Below are 17005 nucleotides of genomic sequence, written 5' to 3'. Positions count from 1 at the left end.
CGAAAATGCCAAACTGGAGTGTTTTAAAACGTGTACAAAACATATGGGGAAAAATGCATCTTTAATGTGACGTAACCTGACACCTGATGACGTCACGATCACAAATTTCTTCTAGGACCATCTGTGGGTGGTGGTCTAAGTTTGTACCAAGTCTGAAATCAATCGGATTTAAAAAAGTGGCAAAGTGGACTGCCAGAAGAAACGTGTGTTAAACCTATGGAGAAAAAGTCTGAAAAAGGAGAAGAAAAAAAAAAAGAAAAAAAAAAAAGAAAAAAGAAAAAAAAAAATCTTAACGAAAACAAGAGCTGTTTCGGTGTGTAACCGAAACAGCTAAAAATAAAAATCTTAACGAAAACATAGGCTGTTTCGGCAAAAGTGCCGAAACAGCCAATAAGTATTCAGTTTGGTCCTTGTGAGAAAAAAAAGAAACAAAAATGAAAAATGAAAAAAATGAAAACAAAATGTGTTGAGAGAGGAATGTGTTTGAAAAGCTTGCTCCACATTTTAATATTTGGTGGTTTTGGGGTTTCTTTTTTCATAACTTATTTCTCCAGTCAAGCTAACCAATGTTTTATCCATTCCCATAGGTACATCATGTCATCTGATTGTTCCAGCTCTCTTTGGTATGGCCCGAGCTATTGGACGCTCAAGTCACACCGATGTCCCCTTACTGTGCCAACTGTTCCCCCCTCCCCCACGCAAATCCCACAAGCAGACCCCGTCAGACAAACCCAAGAAGAAACCCATTCCTCCAACCTACAGTACCTTCCGTCCTATTATCTCACCGACCATGAAACGCTACTTCCCGCCGGTCAAAGATGACCCCTGTCAAGGTCAAGGGTCAGACACAGTAGATGGCATGGGTCAAAGTTCACTGAGGATTCACAGAGACACAGAGTCTGAGAATGAGAAGCTGTATGGTTTTGAACCGAGTCAGGAATTGTTTAGTGTCGTTGCGTCGTCATTTCTCCTGCCTGCTGCAGTCAGAGATCAAATGAAAGATAGACGGAAAAATCAGTTGGAGTTCAGGACGGAGCAGTTACAGATCATTCTGAAAGTTGTAAGTTGGGGATGACGATTATTCCCTGAATTATGAATTATTTTTATCCCTAAGTTGTGTTTTCCTATAAACGAAATTGAGATTGCAAATTGGTTTTGAAGTACAAGCAAGAACACATTTCGAAAATTGTGAATAAGTCGTTACATGTACAGTAATACATGTAAGTCTTTCTCAAGTACAATCAGAGGTGCAAGTGGATGAACATTACCAAACAATGCTTTCTGCCACAGTTTATTTGAATAGTTTATGACTTGACTTTAGACTGTTGGTGTCTTCTGTTTGACTTGTGGTGACTCCATTTCAACTTTGATATTTGTAGAGCAAAGTAATGAACAAATTTCAACATTTGCAGATTTCTACATCCAAAATTCTTGTTGAGAGTCTAAGATTCCTTCTGTATGTTGCAAGAAGTACTGTTACCATATCTCTTAAAGGTCAGTTCATTCTTCATATGTATGCAAATGCAAAATTTGCTGGAGTTGAAATGTGTCCAATGCAAATACTTGCAGCGTAAATATTTGATGAGACATCGAAAAGGCCACATTTTTGTGTTCGCATTTGCATATACGTTCCCACCAAGTATGACCCCTCTTTACTCTTCAGAAGTCTTTACTCATTGAGAAACATCAGCTTTATGCAAAACAACATGAGTCTTTTTTATCCTTTCTCAGACCAAATAGTCATCTTAATGAAATGACTGTTTCCTTTTTCCAGGCCAAAATTTTGATCAACAACAAGACCTTAACCGATCTAGACAAGGCAGCCAAGATGTACTGTGCTCTGCCTTGGGCAAGGGACTTCCCCTATCAGTCATTCAGTGAGACAATTAGTCTGGTGCTTGTGCTGCTGCTGAGACATCTGCTGCAGTACAGTGAAGGTAACAAGACTTGGTATTCATTCATTCATATCATATATTTCCATATTTCTGAAAGTAACAATACATTCAGAGCAGTTCATGAAGAAGATAGCATAAAGTGAGTAATTAAAAAAGGATCAATAATTGAACCAAACCGTCAAAAATGTTCCTTTTTTTATTTCAGGGCTACCTGAAGTCTTAATTGATGGGGTCCAGTCTTTTGTCCATGAGATGTACGTCGCTGGTCAGACTAAGATTCAGGACAAGAATCTTGAGATGGCGATGAGATCTACCTGCGGTTACAACTCGTTTGAGTTGGCAGTCAAGGCTAACGCTACCTGTGTGGATATGCTGGTCTGGGCAGTCAAAGATGAACAAGGTAGGGTCAGAATAAACTCACATTGCATAAGTTAAAAGTGATCTAACCCAAGTTTTCTTCTTGGAAACGTGATGTTGTGCGTAAGGTTCTCCGGTTTACTGAATACTCATTGAATATCCAAAACTGCGCACATGGCAATGAAGGAAGGAGCTTGTTTTAAATAACCGCTATCTGTCATTCATTGTGGATATTGGGTGATGAGTTGACAACCTCTATTGTTGAATGTTTAAAGCAACATAGGTACATTTGCAGTTACCTGAGTAATAACTAACAATTTAAAAACAGAAACTTGCTCAAAGTGAAGACAGGACTGATGTCAAATACCCTGTGAAATCATTGCACCTACAAATGTGTTGTTTGGAAGAAAACTAACAATGAAGTTGGTTTCCAAACCATGTGTTAGCAACAGAATCCGGTTACGAGATTCCAAAAATTATGCATAAGTTTTCTGGGTTTTTTCAAAAAGTGAAACTTGAACAGGTTAGTTGTTATGCTCCATTCAGTTTTGTTGCTTCACATGAAAAAAAATACACAAAAATCACAGATGTTCTTTGAAGATGTTGGAGTTGTAGCATTAGAAAAAAAAGGAGGTCCTGGGTTCGTGTGCCTTTCCAAGCTTTCGTTTCCACCTTATATATGTTAGTCATTGTATGACATTGTTTGAGGGGAAAACCCTGGCCTAACAATCTTAAATCCTTGTAAGGCATTCCTTTGTCATTGCTCATCCCCTGTTTCTTGTGATTTGACTTCTGACAGACTTGAGACTTGTGATAGACTTTACAGTTCTTGGGCAATCCTGTTTTTAAGTTTCATTTCTGTGTGTATCTTGCAGGAGGTGATAGTCTTCTAGGACGGATGAATGAGAAGTTACAGGCCCCTGAGGGAACTCTTCATCTCCTAGCTCATATCCCACTGCTTCATTGTTGTCTGGAGGTAAATATTCTCCCCAAACAATTCACCGGGCTTGAGCCCAAAAGTTCAAATTAACTTCCTTAATGTATTTCAAGCATTGGTATTGAACAAGACAATCATCCAATGTGTAAAGTGGAGTCATTTGTAGCCTCTTTGACAATTTTTGTGATCTCTGACTAGGTTTTTACTTGCCTGTTTTTTTATTATTATTATTATTCTGGTTTTTTTTTTTTTTTTTAAACCACCAAGTCGGCAGCCACTATAATGTGTCTGAAGAGACCGGCTTACAATAGTATAACATTATTGATACATATAAAACATATAAATAAAAGACATTCAGCGTATGGTTTTTGCCCCTTTTTCTGCTAAAATATCTTTTTGGAATCATGAAAAGAATACCTGAAAGCCAAAATATTACCAATCAAAACCAATTTGCACAGTGTCACATGATTCCAATTTCCCAAACTACATTTAGTACTTACATGTATGTTTTTCTATATACACCTTTCAATTTGATTGGTCTTTGCAAGTCACCTGATACATCGCCATGTGACTGATATTCAAATGAGAGATCTCAACATTTGACTTGTGTCTCACTATTATGTGTGTCTGCAGGCCCACGGCACGTTGTCAGAGAAGTTCCCCCTCCTAGCACACCAGTCTATCAGTTCCCTTCGTGAATTCCTGCTCCAACACTCGCGCATCCTCACCAAACTACACAAGTTCTGCCCTAAAGAGGGCGGCAGATCAAAAAGCAGAGACCGGCATCACAGCGGTGGCAAAAAGGAGCCTACGTGCGTAGCATTCTCTGCACTCCGGGATGCAGCAATACATAACCTATGCAGGTAGGTGGCAGTGGATGGGTTCGATTTTAGACCAGCCAATGTCAAGTGCAGAGGAAAATCTCTGCTAATAGGATAATTAATGTGAAGTTTGAATCTAACTCGAGGCTTCTTTTAAAAGTAAATGTACAAGCCAGGACATCAAAATAGTAACTTATACACCAAATGCACTTTCTTAATATCAAGTTCCCGTACTGAAAGTAGAAAGCAAATGCTGTGTTGATATGAGACTGTTTTGGAGGAAATAGGCTTGCATCACCGTGTGCTTCAGTCAATTTTGTCACAAGATTCAAACTTTGTACATGTACGTTTTGAATATTTGAAAACCATTCAACCTTTTGTTAAACAGAGCTGGTTGCTGAAGTTTTTCATACTTGAGGAAAGAAAGAGTATTGGACAAATTCAGCACACGTTATGTGATATTCATGTAAGAAAATGGGTATTACCTGCAAACGAACCTACCGATTTAATGAGAAAAAATAGCTCGGGGGGGGGGGGGGGAGGTAGGACTGGTAGCAAATACGCTGTGAAGTTATTCCCCTGAAGTAAATAATTTTGGAAGGTGGTTTTAAAAAAGTGTGCCTCTTTTTTTTTTTACATGCGTTAGCAAAGGAATTTAGTTACGACACCAAACAAATTGTGCATATATTTTCTTAAAATGTATAGCATCCCCTAATCTGAAACCTCAACAGATTAATTGTTGAGCACCCTACAGTAAAATTTTGAGCAATTTTTTTTGGCTTCAAACAAAAAAATTCACACAAAGCAAATGATTATGTGTACTTTAACTGCAAAACATTTTTGTGAATTGATATGTTTTCAGGTCGTTGCGGGCCGGTCTTCAAGAGAACCCCAACTGTGTCCAAGCCTTTCTTGCCTCTGTCTCCAACATGCTGTACCTGACGGAGACGGGTGTAGAGAAACTAGCCATGAAATCCCACAATGCCATCCTGACCTTGGGTCACGTTGCCGTAGCGCTGAAGGACATCCCTCAGACTATGGAGAGCATTCAGCAGATCTTCCAGCAGCAGTTCTGTAACCCGGCGTCTAAGCTGGATGAGGCGATTGTGGACATGCTGGGCTGTATGTTGCTGACAGGACAGGTACATCTTACGTTTATTGATGCAGTAATAAGCCATTTGCGAATTAATGTCGAGCAACATCTGGTACCCTGACTTACTCGAATGCTAGACACATTTTAACTTTGAATTCTCCAGACCAAAGAGAGTGCTACTATATCACATGATTCGGGGCAAGCCTTACGCTAGCAACCCAGCTCTGGAATGGTCTGGTGTCTTTGTGCCATTCTCATCCATTGTGAACAATGTATTGGTGCTGAGCGTCTCTTACGTAACTGTGCAAGCGCTTGCCCCAAATCATGTGATTAGCAACAGTGTCTCTGGTCTGGAGAATTCAAAGTTAAAACATGCCAAGCGTTCTGAGCAAGTCAGTGTACCAGGTGTTATTCAAATTTAACTCGCAAAGGGTATAGGTTATTCACAAATGGCTTATTTAGGCTAATTTAAGTGTTCTCTGGAGTGTTGTTATTGTTAGGTTTGCCCTCTGCTTAAGTAGATGTAGGAGTGTTCCGTACTGTTAAAGTTTGTGTCTCATTATTAGAGGCTCAGGGATTAAAATCCTGCTGCTGGCTATACATTGTATCCTTGGGCAAGCCACTTCACCCCACTTGCCTCTCTGCCGGCGTTAGCTGGGGAGTAACCTGCTATGGACTGGCATTCCATCCAGAGAAGCGCACATTCTCAGTTGTTGTTACTGAGAAAGCTGGCTTGATGACCCACATTGGCTTATCAGGCCAGATGTTACTTCTTTTTTTTCTTTGCTTCATCTAAATCCTCATAGCCTCATTATAAAATTTTAATGAAATAAATCAAACTGGACACTTACAATGGTACGTGCTGGATACGACAAGCAAAATTATAAGCACAGAAATCACGCACATTGTTTTATTTAGTCTAATAACGGCAATTAATTCTGCATCCAAAGAATAAAGATACCTCCTTAGCATTACCGCTAGTGCTGTGCAATGGAACCAGGTATCCAAATACCCAACTGTTGTCAGGAACCGGTTCTAGATTATGCAGGCATGCAACTTTTCCTCGGATCAGCTGATTTCCCCTTTGTTTACTTCCCATGTGTGCCATTGAAAATAGAAAAATACTGTACAAAGTCTTGGAAAGATTTGATTTTCCTCTTTTTTGTGACTTCCCAGTTGCATGCCTGATTATGTGACGGGTACCCCTAACCAACTTGACAAATTATTTGGTAACTTCTCCGACAATGAAAAAGAATGGTTTTGAATGTCATTTGTGGGGGGGTTTCAAAATGAAAGCCAGGCAACAGGGGAGAATAAAACATATTTCACGATTATGACGCTCGCGACAGTTTCAATTTACACCGTAAAGCTATCAAGCTGACTGTACACACTTGCATCTTGCTGTATTGACGCACCGATGTGGTAGCATTATCTTGCTGACCTTCATGAACAATCTCAACATCAACTTCCGAGATTTGAATTTTGGAATTGGATTCTTATACCCGGGTACCTGAGTACCCTTTTTTTTTTTAAATCGGGTACCTGGCCAGTTCCCTTACTACCCATAAATGTGCACCCCGAATTACCACAATTTTTTTCTCTCACTGAACTTTTTTAAAACAATTTGTTTACATAATACTAACAAACTGATATTTTTTTTGTTTTTATGGCTACCATATAGTCTGGTATCTACCAGGAAGTGATGAATATGTTTATGCAGATCAGCGTAGAGGCTGGGTCCGCTGCCTATACTCCAGACAGCTCTGATAATTCCCACAGATACAGGTGAGTTGCTACGTGAAACTTGAATAGTATGGCACTACAATTCTTGTCTTCCCTGTCACAGATTTTTTGGCAGTAGCCACTTTTTTTCTTAATAGTAGTCTCCAATTTTGTTGGTTAATGTTTGTTGGAGAAAAAAAAATTAGTTTAATCCATTAATATTGAAATAATACAGACAAAATTAACAGTCTTGACTTCTGTCATCTCTTTCCAGGCATTGCTCATTAGCAGTCATGAACGCCCTTGCCAACATAGCCGGTTCCCTGCAAGGGGACCAGGAGCAGCATGAACTCCTAGTACGTCTCTTAGAGCTGTTCGTTCAGCTTGGTTTGGAAGGCAGACGAGCTAGTGAGAGATCTTCATTTGCCATCAAGGCGTCTAGCAGTGCTGGCAATCTAGGCATTCTAATCCCTGTATTAGCAACAGTAAGTTAGAGTCTTTTTGTATTTCAACAAGTTTAGTTACATTAAAACTGGCATTATTGAGTTTGAGAAAAAAAGCCAATATATGAGAAAAGCAAATGGGCAGAGAATGTTTCCTAGCAATTGAAAATGCTGAGGAATAATCAACTGAACCAGTCATGGCATACCCTTCACCTGCATAATAACTACTCCCAACTTACAGGGGTTACAGCCATTACCTATTTAACTGCTGCAGTTCATGAAAATCCAGCCTCTGGCTTTTAAATTTTGAGACTCTATTTTTCCTAGTCACAGTAGCACATATATGGCACTGCTTGTTTGCTGCCCTCTACTGAGCAATAGTGCATTTAGACTGCCATCACAATAATCACTGAGGATACAAGACTTCACTGGACCACAAAGGCTTAGTTTAAGACATTGTTTATGTTCAGTCACTCGGTGAGTAAGTCAGTTACTCAGTCAGTCAGAGGACGATAACCAATCATTGTGATTTCTGTTTGTCAAGTTAATGAGGAGGCTTCCCCCTATCCGTGACCCAAAGCCGAGGCTTCTGAAGCTGTTCCGAGATTTCTGGCTCTACACCGTTGTCATGGGATTTGCTGTGGAAGATTCAGGTAGGATTGACCAATCAGAGATGGGCATTATGTGCATTGTATGGTGGGAAATGAATTCTGCGCGTTCAGTACACGTGTGAATTCCTAGTGATTGAGTAAACATTTAAAATTTTGAAATTTGTGTGTACTTGTTTCAAAATGACACAGGTTTATGGCCGCGTGAATGGTATGAAGGAGTATGTATCGTTGCCGTCAAGTCGCCACTTCTTACATCATTCCAAGGAGAGCATCTTCGCTCACAGCTGCAGTACACCTCAGCTCTGAGGAACGATAGTGTGTCTTATGTGAGTCACTCAAGAACCAAATATGATGATGTGCAGTTACTATGCTTCGATACTCTGTGGATAATTTCTGACCCAAGAACCGAAATAATTGACCAAATGGTGACTTTAGCTTATTTACATGTGTACTCAAGATTTTTCCTCTTTTTTTTTTAACACACCAAACTTTATCTCAGTATCAAGCCAAAAAATGTTGCTGTGGTAAATTGGCATTCAAAGAAAAATCAACTGATTGATTTGACTTTTGATTTGGGGTCAACTTTTTAAGACTTGTAATTGACTTGTGAATGACTTGTAATTGGCTTGTGAGTTACTTGTAATTGGCTTGTAATTGACTTGTGATTGGCTTGTGAGTGACTTGTGAGTGACTTGTGAGTGACTTATAATTGGCTTGTGATTGACTTGTGATTGGCTGTTGATTGACTTGTGATTTTTTTTGTGACTGACGTCATAATGATTTTGGAATTATTCATTACAACTCAGTCATAAGAAGCTCTGTGTTATCCTTCGTCTGTCCTCTGCAGAATGATCTGAATGAGTTACGGCAGACCATCCTGACTCTCTTGCACTCCCCGGCTGAGATCGTACCCTACGTCAACAAGCTAGACTTTGCCCAGTGTACCTATCTCCTCTCCGTCTACCAGCTAGAGACGCTGCGTGTAATGCACGGTGATGCACCCAGCTTCTGCACAATGTTCGAGTATCTAGAAGACATGGCCATCATTCAAGACAAGGCAGGAATGTGGGATTGCCTGCTGGCTGTCTCCAATCAAGTCTTCACTAACTTCTTGGATATCATGTCCAACAGGGTAAGAAAGCAAACCAGATTTTTGTCTCTTAGACTGATCCGTCAGCCAAAATTAGAAGCTCTTATGCTAGGTTCACACAGTCCTAAATTATTGCCATGAAAGCCATGATCTATCCCGAATAAAATTCTTGATGGCATCGGGAGAAATTAGCCCGATTCGCTGTTTGTAAGAATAACTTAAGAATTAAACAAAAAAAATCAGGAACTAGGTACGAATTGGAAGCCGAATCAGAACGAGCCAAGCCGACTGATTGCGATTTAGTGCAGAATAAAACCAAATTGTAGCGATTTTGTCAAGAATAACATTTAGAACAATTAGAACTTCTGTTCTAACTGTTTGGCCTTGGATTGGATACGGACTTCAGTACAGCTCTACAGAAGAATAAAAAAACAAAAGATTTCAATTAATTATTTTTTTTACAATTTAATTTTTTTTATCTTTGTAGCCAAGGACATCTGATCGGGAGGCAGAGCTTGTTAGCCACGCCCAGTTTCTCCTGGTCAAGTTCAACCACATCCGTAAGCAGATCAGAAAGATTGCCGACAAGTACCTGTCCAAACTTGTAGACAGGTAAGTACTCCCGTGGCTTTGAATTCAGCAAATGACCGACCCATAGACCCGGCCACTACACACGTGGGCAGCAACATGTGTGGCTCTTCAATGCCAAACTGCTGTTCAAGCCGTGAGCATCATACGCACTTGCGCATATGATTGGTCAAAGCACTGTGGGGCAGGGCTTAATAGAAGGATCTCTGATGGGCTTGTGCCACACATGCTTGGAAAACTCTGACAAACATCCTAAACTCAACATGAAACTTAACCGCTTAGAGCTTGCAAGTTAACCTTAAAAACTGACAAGATTTTGCTGGTGAGAGCCAACGTTTTTATTTGTCTAGTTCAGGGCCCCCATTTTTCTTCAATCCACTGCCCTGTTTTACACTTGTGACCTAACATAAATAGTGCTTAACGTCTTTCTTATAGCCAAGCCTGATGGTTAGTCCCATCATTTAGAAGACCACAATGGAAATACACTCTTAATGGCATTTTTAATGGTACCAAAAGCACCTTAGATATTTGTTTATATATTGTCTTTATATTGTCTGTGTGAGTAATCCATGGTTTTTGTACAAATGAAATTACATCTCAAGACTTTGTTATGTTCTGTTTCAGGTTTCCCCATCTATTGTGGAATGGCAGCGTCCTGTGCACCATGCTGGACATTCTCCAACTCCTGTCGCGCTCAGTCGTTGGTAACAACAGACAAGAAGCAGCTATCTTCTCGGTTCCCAACACCAAATACAACTTAACAGTCTTGGATACCAGTGATGCAAGAGAGGTAAGCTTTCAAACTGACACAGTTCTCCAATTCAGTGCAACAATTTTGATTTTCTGCAATTCAGTCAAGGTAGATCAATATTAAATACATGTAGATGGTGTACATGTAGCATGTTGAGATTATTCATTGAAGCACTAAAAGTCTTTTCCATTGGTGAGAGGTTCAAGTCAATTCCCTATCTCTTCGAATAATGATTTCAAACTCTCCTGCCTATCTTCAGATTATCATGCGTGATTTCTCAGCGCGATGCGGCGGCATCTTCCAAGAAGCAGTCAAGTGGGCTCCGTCAGTCACGCGGTCCTTAATCCAGCAATACTTGATCAATCTGGAGAACATTAACGAGGGATTGTCACAGCGTGTCAAGCTGGAAGCTGCTACAGAGGATGCACTACAGTGTGCTGGGTTCAGTAGAGGACCCATCAGTGGAGGGGTAAGCATTGTCTTATAAAAACTATATTAACTAAGATTTGTCAGGATTTTTTCCCCGATTTTAGGAAACGTTTTTTAATCAGGATTTTTCCTGATTTCATGATTTTTTGTCAGTATTTTCCTGATTTCACAATTATTTGCCAGGATTTTCCCAATTTTTGCTGTTTTTTTTCCTTCTGATTTTAGGATTTTAAAGGAACCCTTTGGAAATAAGGCATTCCCAATGTTTTGCTATAAAGATGTTTTACCATATACAAATTTATATAGAACAAAAGTAATGGCTAATTTAAAGGGTGCCTTGAAGAAATACAAATATTTATCAGAGGCCAATTCGAACACAATAACCATCGCTGCTCTCATAGGTACCCATTTTACTCATTTGCAGGGAGAAGTAAGTAGTGATAAAGTGTCTTGCCAAAGGACACATTCACTGTAATGTAGCCAACATGTTTAGGGTGGTTTCAAGTTTTGGGGTATTCTGCAATTTCTTCATTAATTTGATACAAGGATTATTCCTACTGTTATGCAAATTGATTTTGTGGATGTGCGTTCTGCTCATGTCTGAGTAATGTACTTTTTGTATACCTGTAGGACGTTCCTGTGTACTTCAGTAATCATCACATTTTGAGTAATATACTTTTTGTATACCCATAGGAAGTTCCTGTGTACCTTCAGTAATCACCACATGTTATTGTTCTTTTAGTTGTCAGACAGCATGAAGGGTGATTCCAGTAATTTTGTCTCGGCAATGACGCTACGCAGCAGGTTTACTGGAGAGGTAAATTTTATTCAAATCAAGTCAAACGCAAAAGAAACAAACAAAAATAAAACAATCTATTTCCTTCCCTTTTTTATGCCCCGCGGCGAAGCCGAAGGGGCATACTGTTTCCGCCTTGTCCTTCCGTGGGTGGGTGGGTGGGTGGGTGGGTGGGTGGGTGTGTGGGTGTGTGTGTGTGTGGGTGGGTGTACAGGCATTACATTCACTGTGTGGACTTCCGAAACAAAAACACTAAAGGGAATCATAGAAAAAAATTGGGTTGAAAGAGTTTTCACAGTTTGAGAAAAATGAGTTTTTTCACTGGTTTTTCTTAACTACACGAAAGCAATGGAAAGTCCACACTTGGTATGTAACGTAAACTTGTGTGTGTGGGTGTGTGTGTCCGGACAAATCTTGTCAGCGCGATAACTTGAGAAATACTTAACATATGAACTTCAAATTTGGTTTGTGGATTGTCCTTGGTAATCCTAAAAAGCCTTTTGCATTTGGGGCCGAAAGGTCAAGGGTCAAAGTCACAGTGGCTGAAACAATAGAAATTTTGTCAGCGCGATAACTTGAGAAACACTTTACATATGAACTTCAAATTTGGTTTGTGGATTGTCCTTGGCAATTCTAAGAAGTCTTTTGCATTTGGGGCCAAAAGGTCAAGGGTCAAGGTCACAGTGGCTGAAACAATAGAAATTTTGTCAGCGCGATAACTTGAGATATACTTTACATATGAACTTCAAATGTGGTTTGTGGATTGTCCTTGGCAATCCTAAGAAGCCTTTTGCATTTGGGGCCAAAAGGTCAAGGGTCAGGGTCACAGTGGCAAAAACAAAAGAAATTTTGTCAGCGTGATAACTTGAGACATACTTTACATATGAACTTCAAATTTGGTTTGTGGATTGTCCTTGGCAATCCTAAGGAGCCTATCGCATTGGGGGTCGAAAGGTCAAGGGTCAAGGTCACAGTGGCTAAAACAATAGAAATCTTGTATTTATTCTGAGATCATAGGGATTAGGGATTAATTCATATAAAACCTACAGAAGACACTAATGCTGTCAATGAACGTTCCATTTGACCAAGGTACATGTAAGTTGGTGTTATGTCATGGAAACAGTCACGGTTGCGGGGCATTTGTGTTTGTAAACACACCTGACTTGTTTTAAATTATATTGAGATGATTCCAATTTCTTCAGTCTAACATTTAACCTTTGATCATTGACCTTTGACCTTTCAGGTGTCAGGAATGCAAGCCATCTACATGCATGCAGGACCAGGCGGGCTGTCTCTGTCCAAAGTCTTATGTGATCAGCTGATTAAGGCTTGTCAGATGGGCAAGGAAGAATCGGTGACGAGCGGCATGTTTAGGGTCTGTGCGCTGCTCATATCAACAGAAGGTCAGTCTTCACCAAGGATAGAAACTCGCTTAGCATGGAAACATTGTGCTTAGCAAAGTCAGGGTACCAGCCAAAATACATCTGTTGTGTACTGCATGCAACTGGTTCCTCGTTGATCTTTGCTTAACAAGAAAACTTGCAAAGTGATACTTTGAAATTGACTTTCAGGGGGAAATTTTTTGGGAGCATCGTTAACAAGGAAACTTTGTTTAGCTAAAAACAATCTGTATCACATATATTGAAGGGAGTAACAAATCTTGTTGGGGGCATTTGCTCAGTAAAACTTTAATCTCATTAATTTAGATGATTGTATTTAATATCAAATATTTAAGATTTAGTCATTCTAATAAAGTAAGATGTTAGGAACTTGACCTATTGATAACAATGGTTGTATGTAGAATTTTTTTATTTGGATCTACCAACAGGCTTAGACAGACATTTACTGCACAATCTGTGCTGGGCGGCAGTCGGTGTCTTCACCCTACAGTCTATGGAGACTGCTGTTGCATGCTGGGAATGGTTATTGGCTGCACGACCTGACCTGGAAATGCACGTATGTAGTTCAAAAATTAATGTGATGTTTAAACATCAAAATCAGAATTTCCCAGTATGTTTGAAGAGAAGCCATGAAAACGGGACCTTGTATTTCCATGATTTGGCCTGCATGATTTGTCAACCAAACTCATCAATTATTTCGTTTTTGTTTTGTTCAACTCAGTCCAAAGGAGCAGAGTCTTAACTCTAACCACTAGAGTGATTTACTAGGAACCTTCCTCACTCTTGCAAAATCCAGCACCATATGGTAAACTCTATACCCAAACTGTTGGACACTGATTATGGTGGTATGCCTGACCCCATGTAAAGCATAAACAGTTTACTAGTGCAGAACTCACTCACTCCAACAGAATCCAACAAAACATGCAGTTTGATTTTGAAGAGTTGGGGTGGTTTGGATTAATTCTTTTCTTTTGAGTGGTTTACAATTTTCGTTTATCCCAGTTTATGCGTGAGATGGCAGCGGCTTGGCAGATGACAGTTGAACGTCGTCTAGGAATGTTTGCCCCAGACCCTGACCAGCCCAGCCCCCTAGCAGCAGCTAGCGGGGAGGACGTACCCCTCCCAAACCCACCAAATGCTGCACCTCATGATAAATGGACACAGGTAGGATCCTAGATAGGCTTGAAATGTTTGCCCCAGACCCTGACCAGCCCAGCCCCCTGGCAGCAGCTAGCGGGGAAGACGTACCCCTCCCTAACCCACCAAACGCTGCACCTCATGATAAATGGACACAGGTAGGATCCTAGCTAGTCTTGGAATGTTTGCCCCAGACCCTGACCAGCCCAGCCCCCTAGCAGCAGCTAGCGGGGAGGACGTACCGCTCCCTAACCCACCAAACGCTGCACCTCATGATAAATGGACACAGGTAGGATCCTAGCTAGTCTTGGAATGTTTGCCCCAGACCCTGACCAGCCCAGCCCCCTAGCAGCAGCTAGCGGGGAGGACGTACCCCTCCCTAACCCACCAAACGTTGCACCTCATGATAAATGGACACAGGTAGGATCCTAGATAGTCTAGGAATGTTTGCCCTAGACCCTGACCAGCCCAGACCCCTAGCAGCAGCTAGCGGGGAGGACGTACCGCTCCCTAACCCACCAAATGCTGCACCTCATGATAAATGGACACAGGTAGGATCCTAGATAGGCTTGGAATGTTTGCCCCAGACCCTGACCAGCCCAGCCCCCTGGCAGCAGCTAGCGGGGAGGATGTACCGCTCCCTAACCCACCAAACGCTGCACCTCATGATAAATGGACACAGGTAGTAACTAGAACAGTGTACAGCATCATAGAATATCATGGATTCACTAAGCAGAAACATATTGCTTAGCAAGTTTATATAATGAGCTAAAATCAGATAAAATCCATTCACAAATACCTAAAGTAACCTGATTACTCTTAGCGAATAGTTTGGTGCTAAGCATCCTCATGATCAGGGACACAAGATAAACTTTAGTTGTAATGATAAGCACACAATTTCTGCTATTGGAACTTTCACACATGGATAGGAGACTCCAAGCAGAGTGCACAGCAAAGAACGTGCTAACTTCATGGGCAGAAATTGTTTAGAGTAGTGATGTGACAATAGAATTAACTATGCGCATACAATGGGTGCACATCTACATTATGAAATATGCTCAACTTAATAGAAATGTGGTGGTATTGTTAAGTCAGTTTTTCTTCTTGCTGGTCTCGGAGTTTTAGGTAGAAGTTACAGCACAAAAAGAAGACTAAGTCATTCCGAAACCAAGAAAACTAGTTTAAATCTGGATTTAAGTGGTCCCCTGGCTCTCGTGTAAACTTGAGGCTAGGTTCCATTTTGTTAGATTACTTTTTGGAAAGTTCTACAAATTTTAGCAGCCTGTTAAGACCTGAAGGAAGTATGCTGGAACCAGGACAAAGTCTGGACTAGAGCTATATCTCAAGTAAAGGCTTTAGACAACATTTGCAGAGCTGTTCAATTTTTTTGTCATATGTGATCTCTTTTCAGTTCCTGGCCTCACGTATAGAGAGCGTCAAGTACAGTCAGATTGGCATCGTTGAGATCTTCACCACTATGCTTCATCGGTCCCTATCCATGCGCGCTGGTTCCCAGCATAGTGTCCTGTGTCGTCACATCGGCGCCATCGGGCCGCGATTCCGTCTGTTGTCTATTGGGTTGTCCTTATTGCAAGGAGAGACACTGTCCAATGGGACGGCTAAGAATGTACTCAGAGAGAGAATCTACGCAGCTGTCTTTGACTACTTCAGGTAAATCCTAGTAATCAAAGCTGTATCAACAGTTCTTCTAAGCCAACATAGAAGAAATTGAACGAGCATATTTCATTTGCAAGGAACCTCTCTCATCTCCCAATGTCCACTGGTGTGAACGGACCCATCATTGTATTTGGACATCAAGTCCCACATAGCGTTATAGTGCCTGGGCTCTACAGTGTTGAATTTATCAATCTATTGCAAAAACAGATGAAGGATATAGGAGAGCTTAGAGTTAGAGGCATATAGGATCATTTGCATTCATCCCAAAAGTAACCTACAGAATTATTGTCCAAATGCTAATACCTAGATTAAAGATCGCACAGTACTAAACACCCCCTGAAATTATTCCGTCTGGCTTGCTGTCATTAAGAAGAAATCAAGAAATGTAGGCGATTTTCAACGATCAATTGTTTGACTGATATTTGGAAATAAGAGTGCTATTGATGAAATCGTGCTACGTGATCAAAAGGTTGTGCATGGTTTTTCACTGCTTTCTTTAAAAATGTAATATCAACTGAGCTGAAACTTCAGCAGATTAGGTTTTGAACATTCTTTGGACTTTGAGTGGTGTTATTATTGGAAACGAACAAAATGCACAAAAAGCCAATTATCCTATATGCCTTAAAGATCTATAGGTAACAGAAAATGGGGGTTATACACATGTACATGTACCGGTATTGCAGTACAAGTTTGCAAGAAGCTATGAAATGTTTGCAAGAAATTAAAGACTGAAGCAATGATTATTGCAAGATAATGTTGAACACTCCATTTTGTGTTTTTGTTTCCTCCCAGCATGTTGCCCATGGTTCCTAGCCAGTCTCTGTCATTGTTGAAAGATGACGTCTCAACACTGCTCAAGTTCTTTCATATGGTTCTAGCAGAGAAGAAATACTTGAGGGTGTCCAACATACTGCCTCAAGGTGTGTTAACCATTACCCTCAACCCACGCATGATTCAAAATCATGTGTGAACGGCCTTGTTAAAGCCCAAATAATATATGATACTGTAGCTAGGGTGTTATGTCAGTTGGAAGGCTACATATTTCAAGTTTGATTAATTCAGAATCACTTTGTGGAAAAAAGGCTTCTTTTTTTCTTCCTTAAAAAGTATAAAAGCATGTCCAAAGAATTTTGGGTGGTAACATCCAATGTAATTTATACAGTACTTTTTGTTTTGTGCCAATGGTATGAAAACAAAGCCAGACTAACTTGATGCACATAAGTCAATACCAGTAATCTTCAGGCAAGTTATAACAAAG

At 40.4% G+C, this 17005-nt stretch overlaps 1 protein-coding gene across 1 annotated transcript in view; it reads left to right on the top strand.

Annotated features, from left to right (window-relative positions):
* Nucleotides 1–17005, top strand: part of LOC119730279 (phosphatidylinositol 4-kinase alpha-like) — a 41242-nt gene that overhangs the window by 12714 nt on the left and 11523 nt on the right. The window contains exons 6-25 of the mRNA XM_038203090.1: nt 588–1060; nt 1775–1937; nt 2101–2295; nt 3128–3228; nt 3823–4052; nt 4873–5152; nt 6785–6888; nt 7100–7310; nt 7813–7921; nt 8069–8205; nt 8727–9011; nt 9457–9581; nt 10182–10347; nt 10568–10777; nt 11480–11554; nt 12777–12936; nt 13362–13489; nt 13936–14097; nt 15482–15741; nt 16540–16667. Of these exons, the coding sequence (XP_038059018.1) occupies nt 588–1060; nt 1775–1937; nt 2101–2295; nt 3128–3228; nt 3823–4052; nt 4873–5152; nt 6785–6888; nt 7100–7310; nt 7813–7921; nt 8069–8205; nt 8727–9011; nt 9457–9581; nt 10182–10347; nt 10568–10777; nt 11480–11554; nt 12777–12936; nt 13362–13489; nt 13936–14097; nt 15482–15741; nt 16540–16667 (3702 nt within the window). The remainder of the gene's footprint in view (nt 1–587; nt 1061–1774; nt 1938–2100; nt 2296–3127; nt 3229–3822; nt 4053–4872; nt 5153–6784; nt 6889–7099; nt 7311–7812; nt 7922–8068; nt 8206–8726; nt 9012–9456; nt 9582–10181; nt 10348–10567; nt 10778–11479; nt 11555–12776; nt 12937–13361; nt 13490–13935; nt 14098–15481; nt 15742–16539; nt 16668–17005) is intronic.

This window comes from Patiria miniata, unplaced genomic scaffold (assembly GCF_015706575.1).
Source record: "Patiria miniata isolate m_02_andy unplaced genomic scaffold, ASM1570657v1 HiC_scaffold_22, whole genome shotgun sequence".
NCBI classification, from domain to species: Eukaryota; Metazoa; Echinodermata; class Asteroidea; order Valvatida; family Asterinidae; genus Patiria; species Patiria miniata.
Note: the sequence above shows the minus strand (reverse complement) of the source record. Positions and strands in the feature narration are given on the sequence as shown.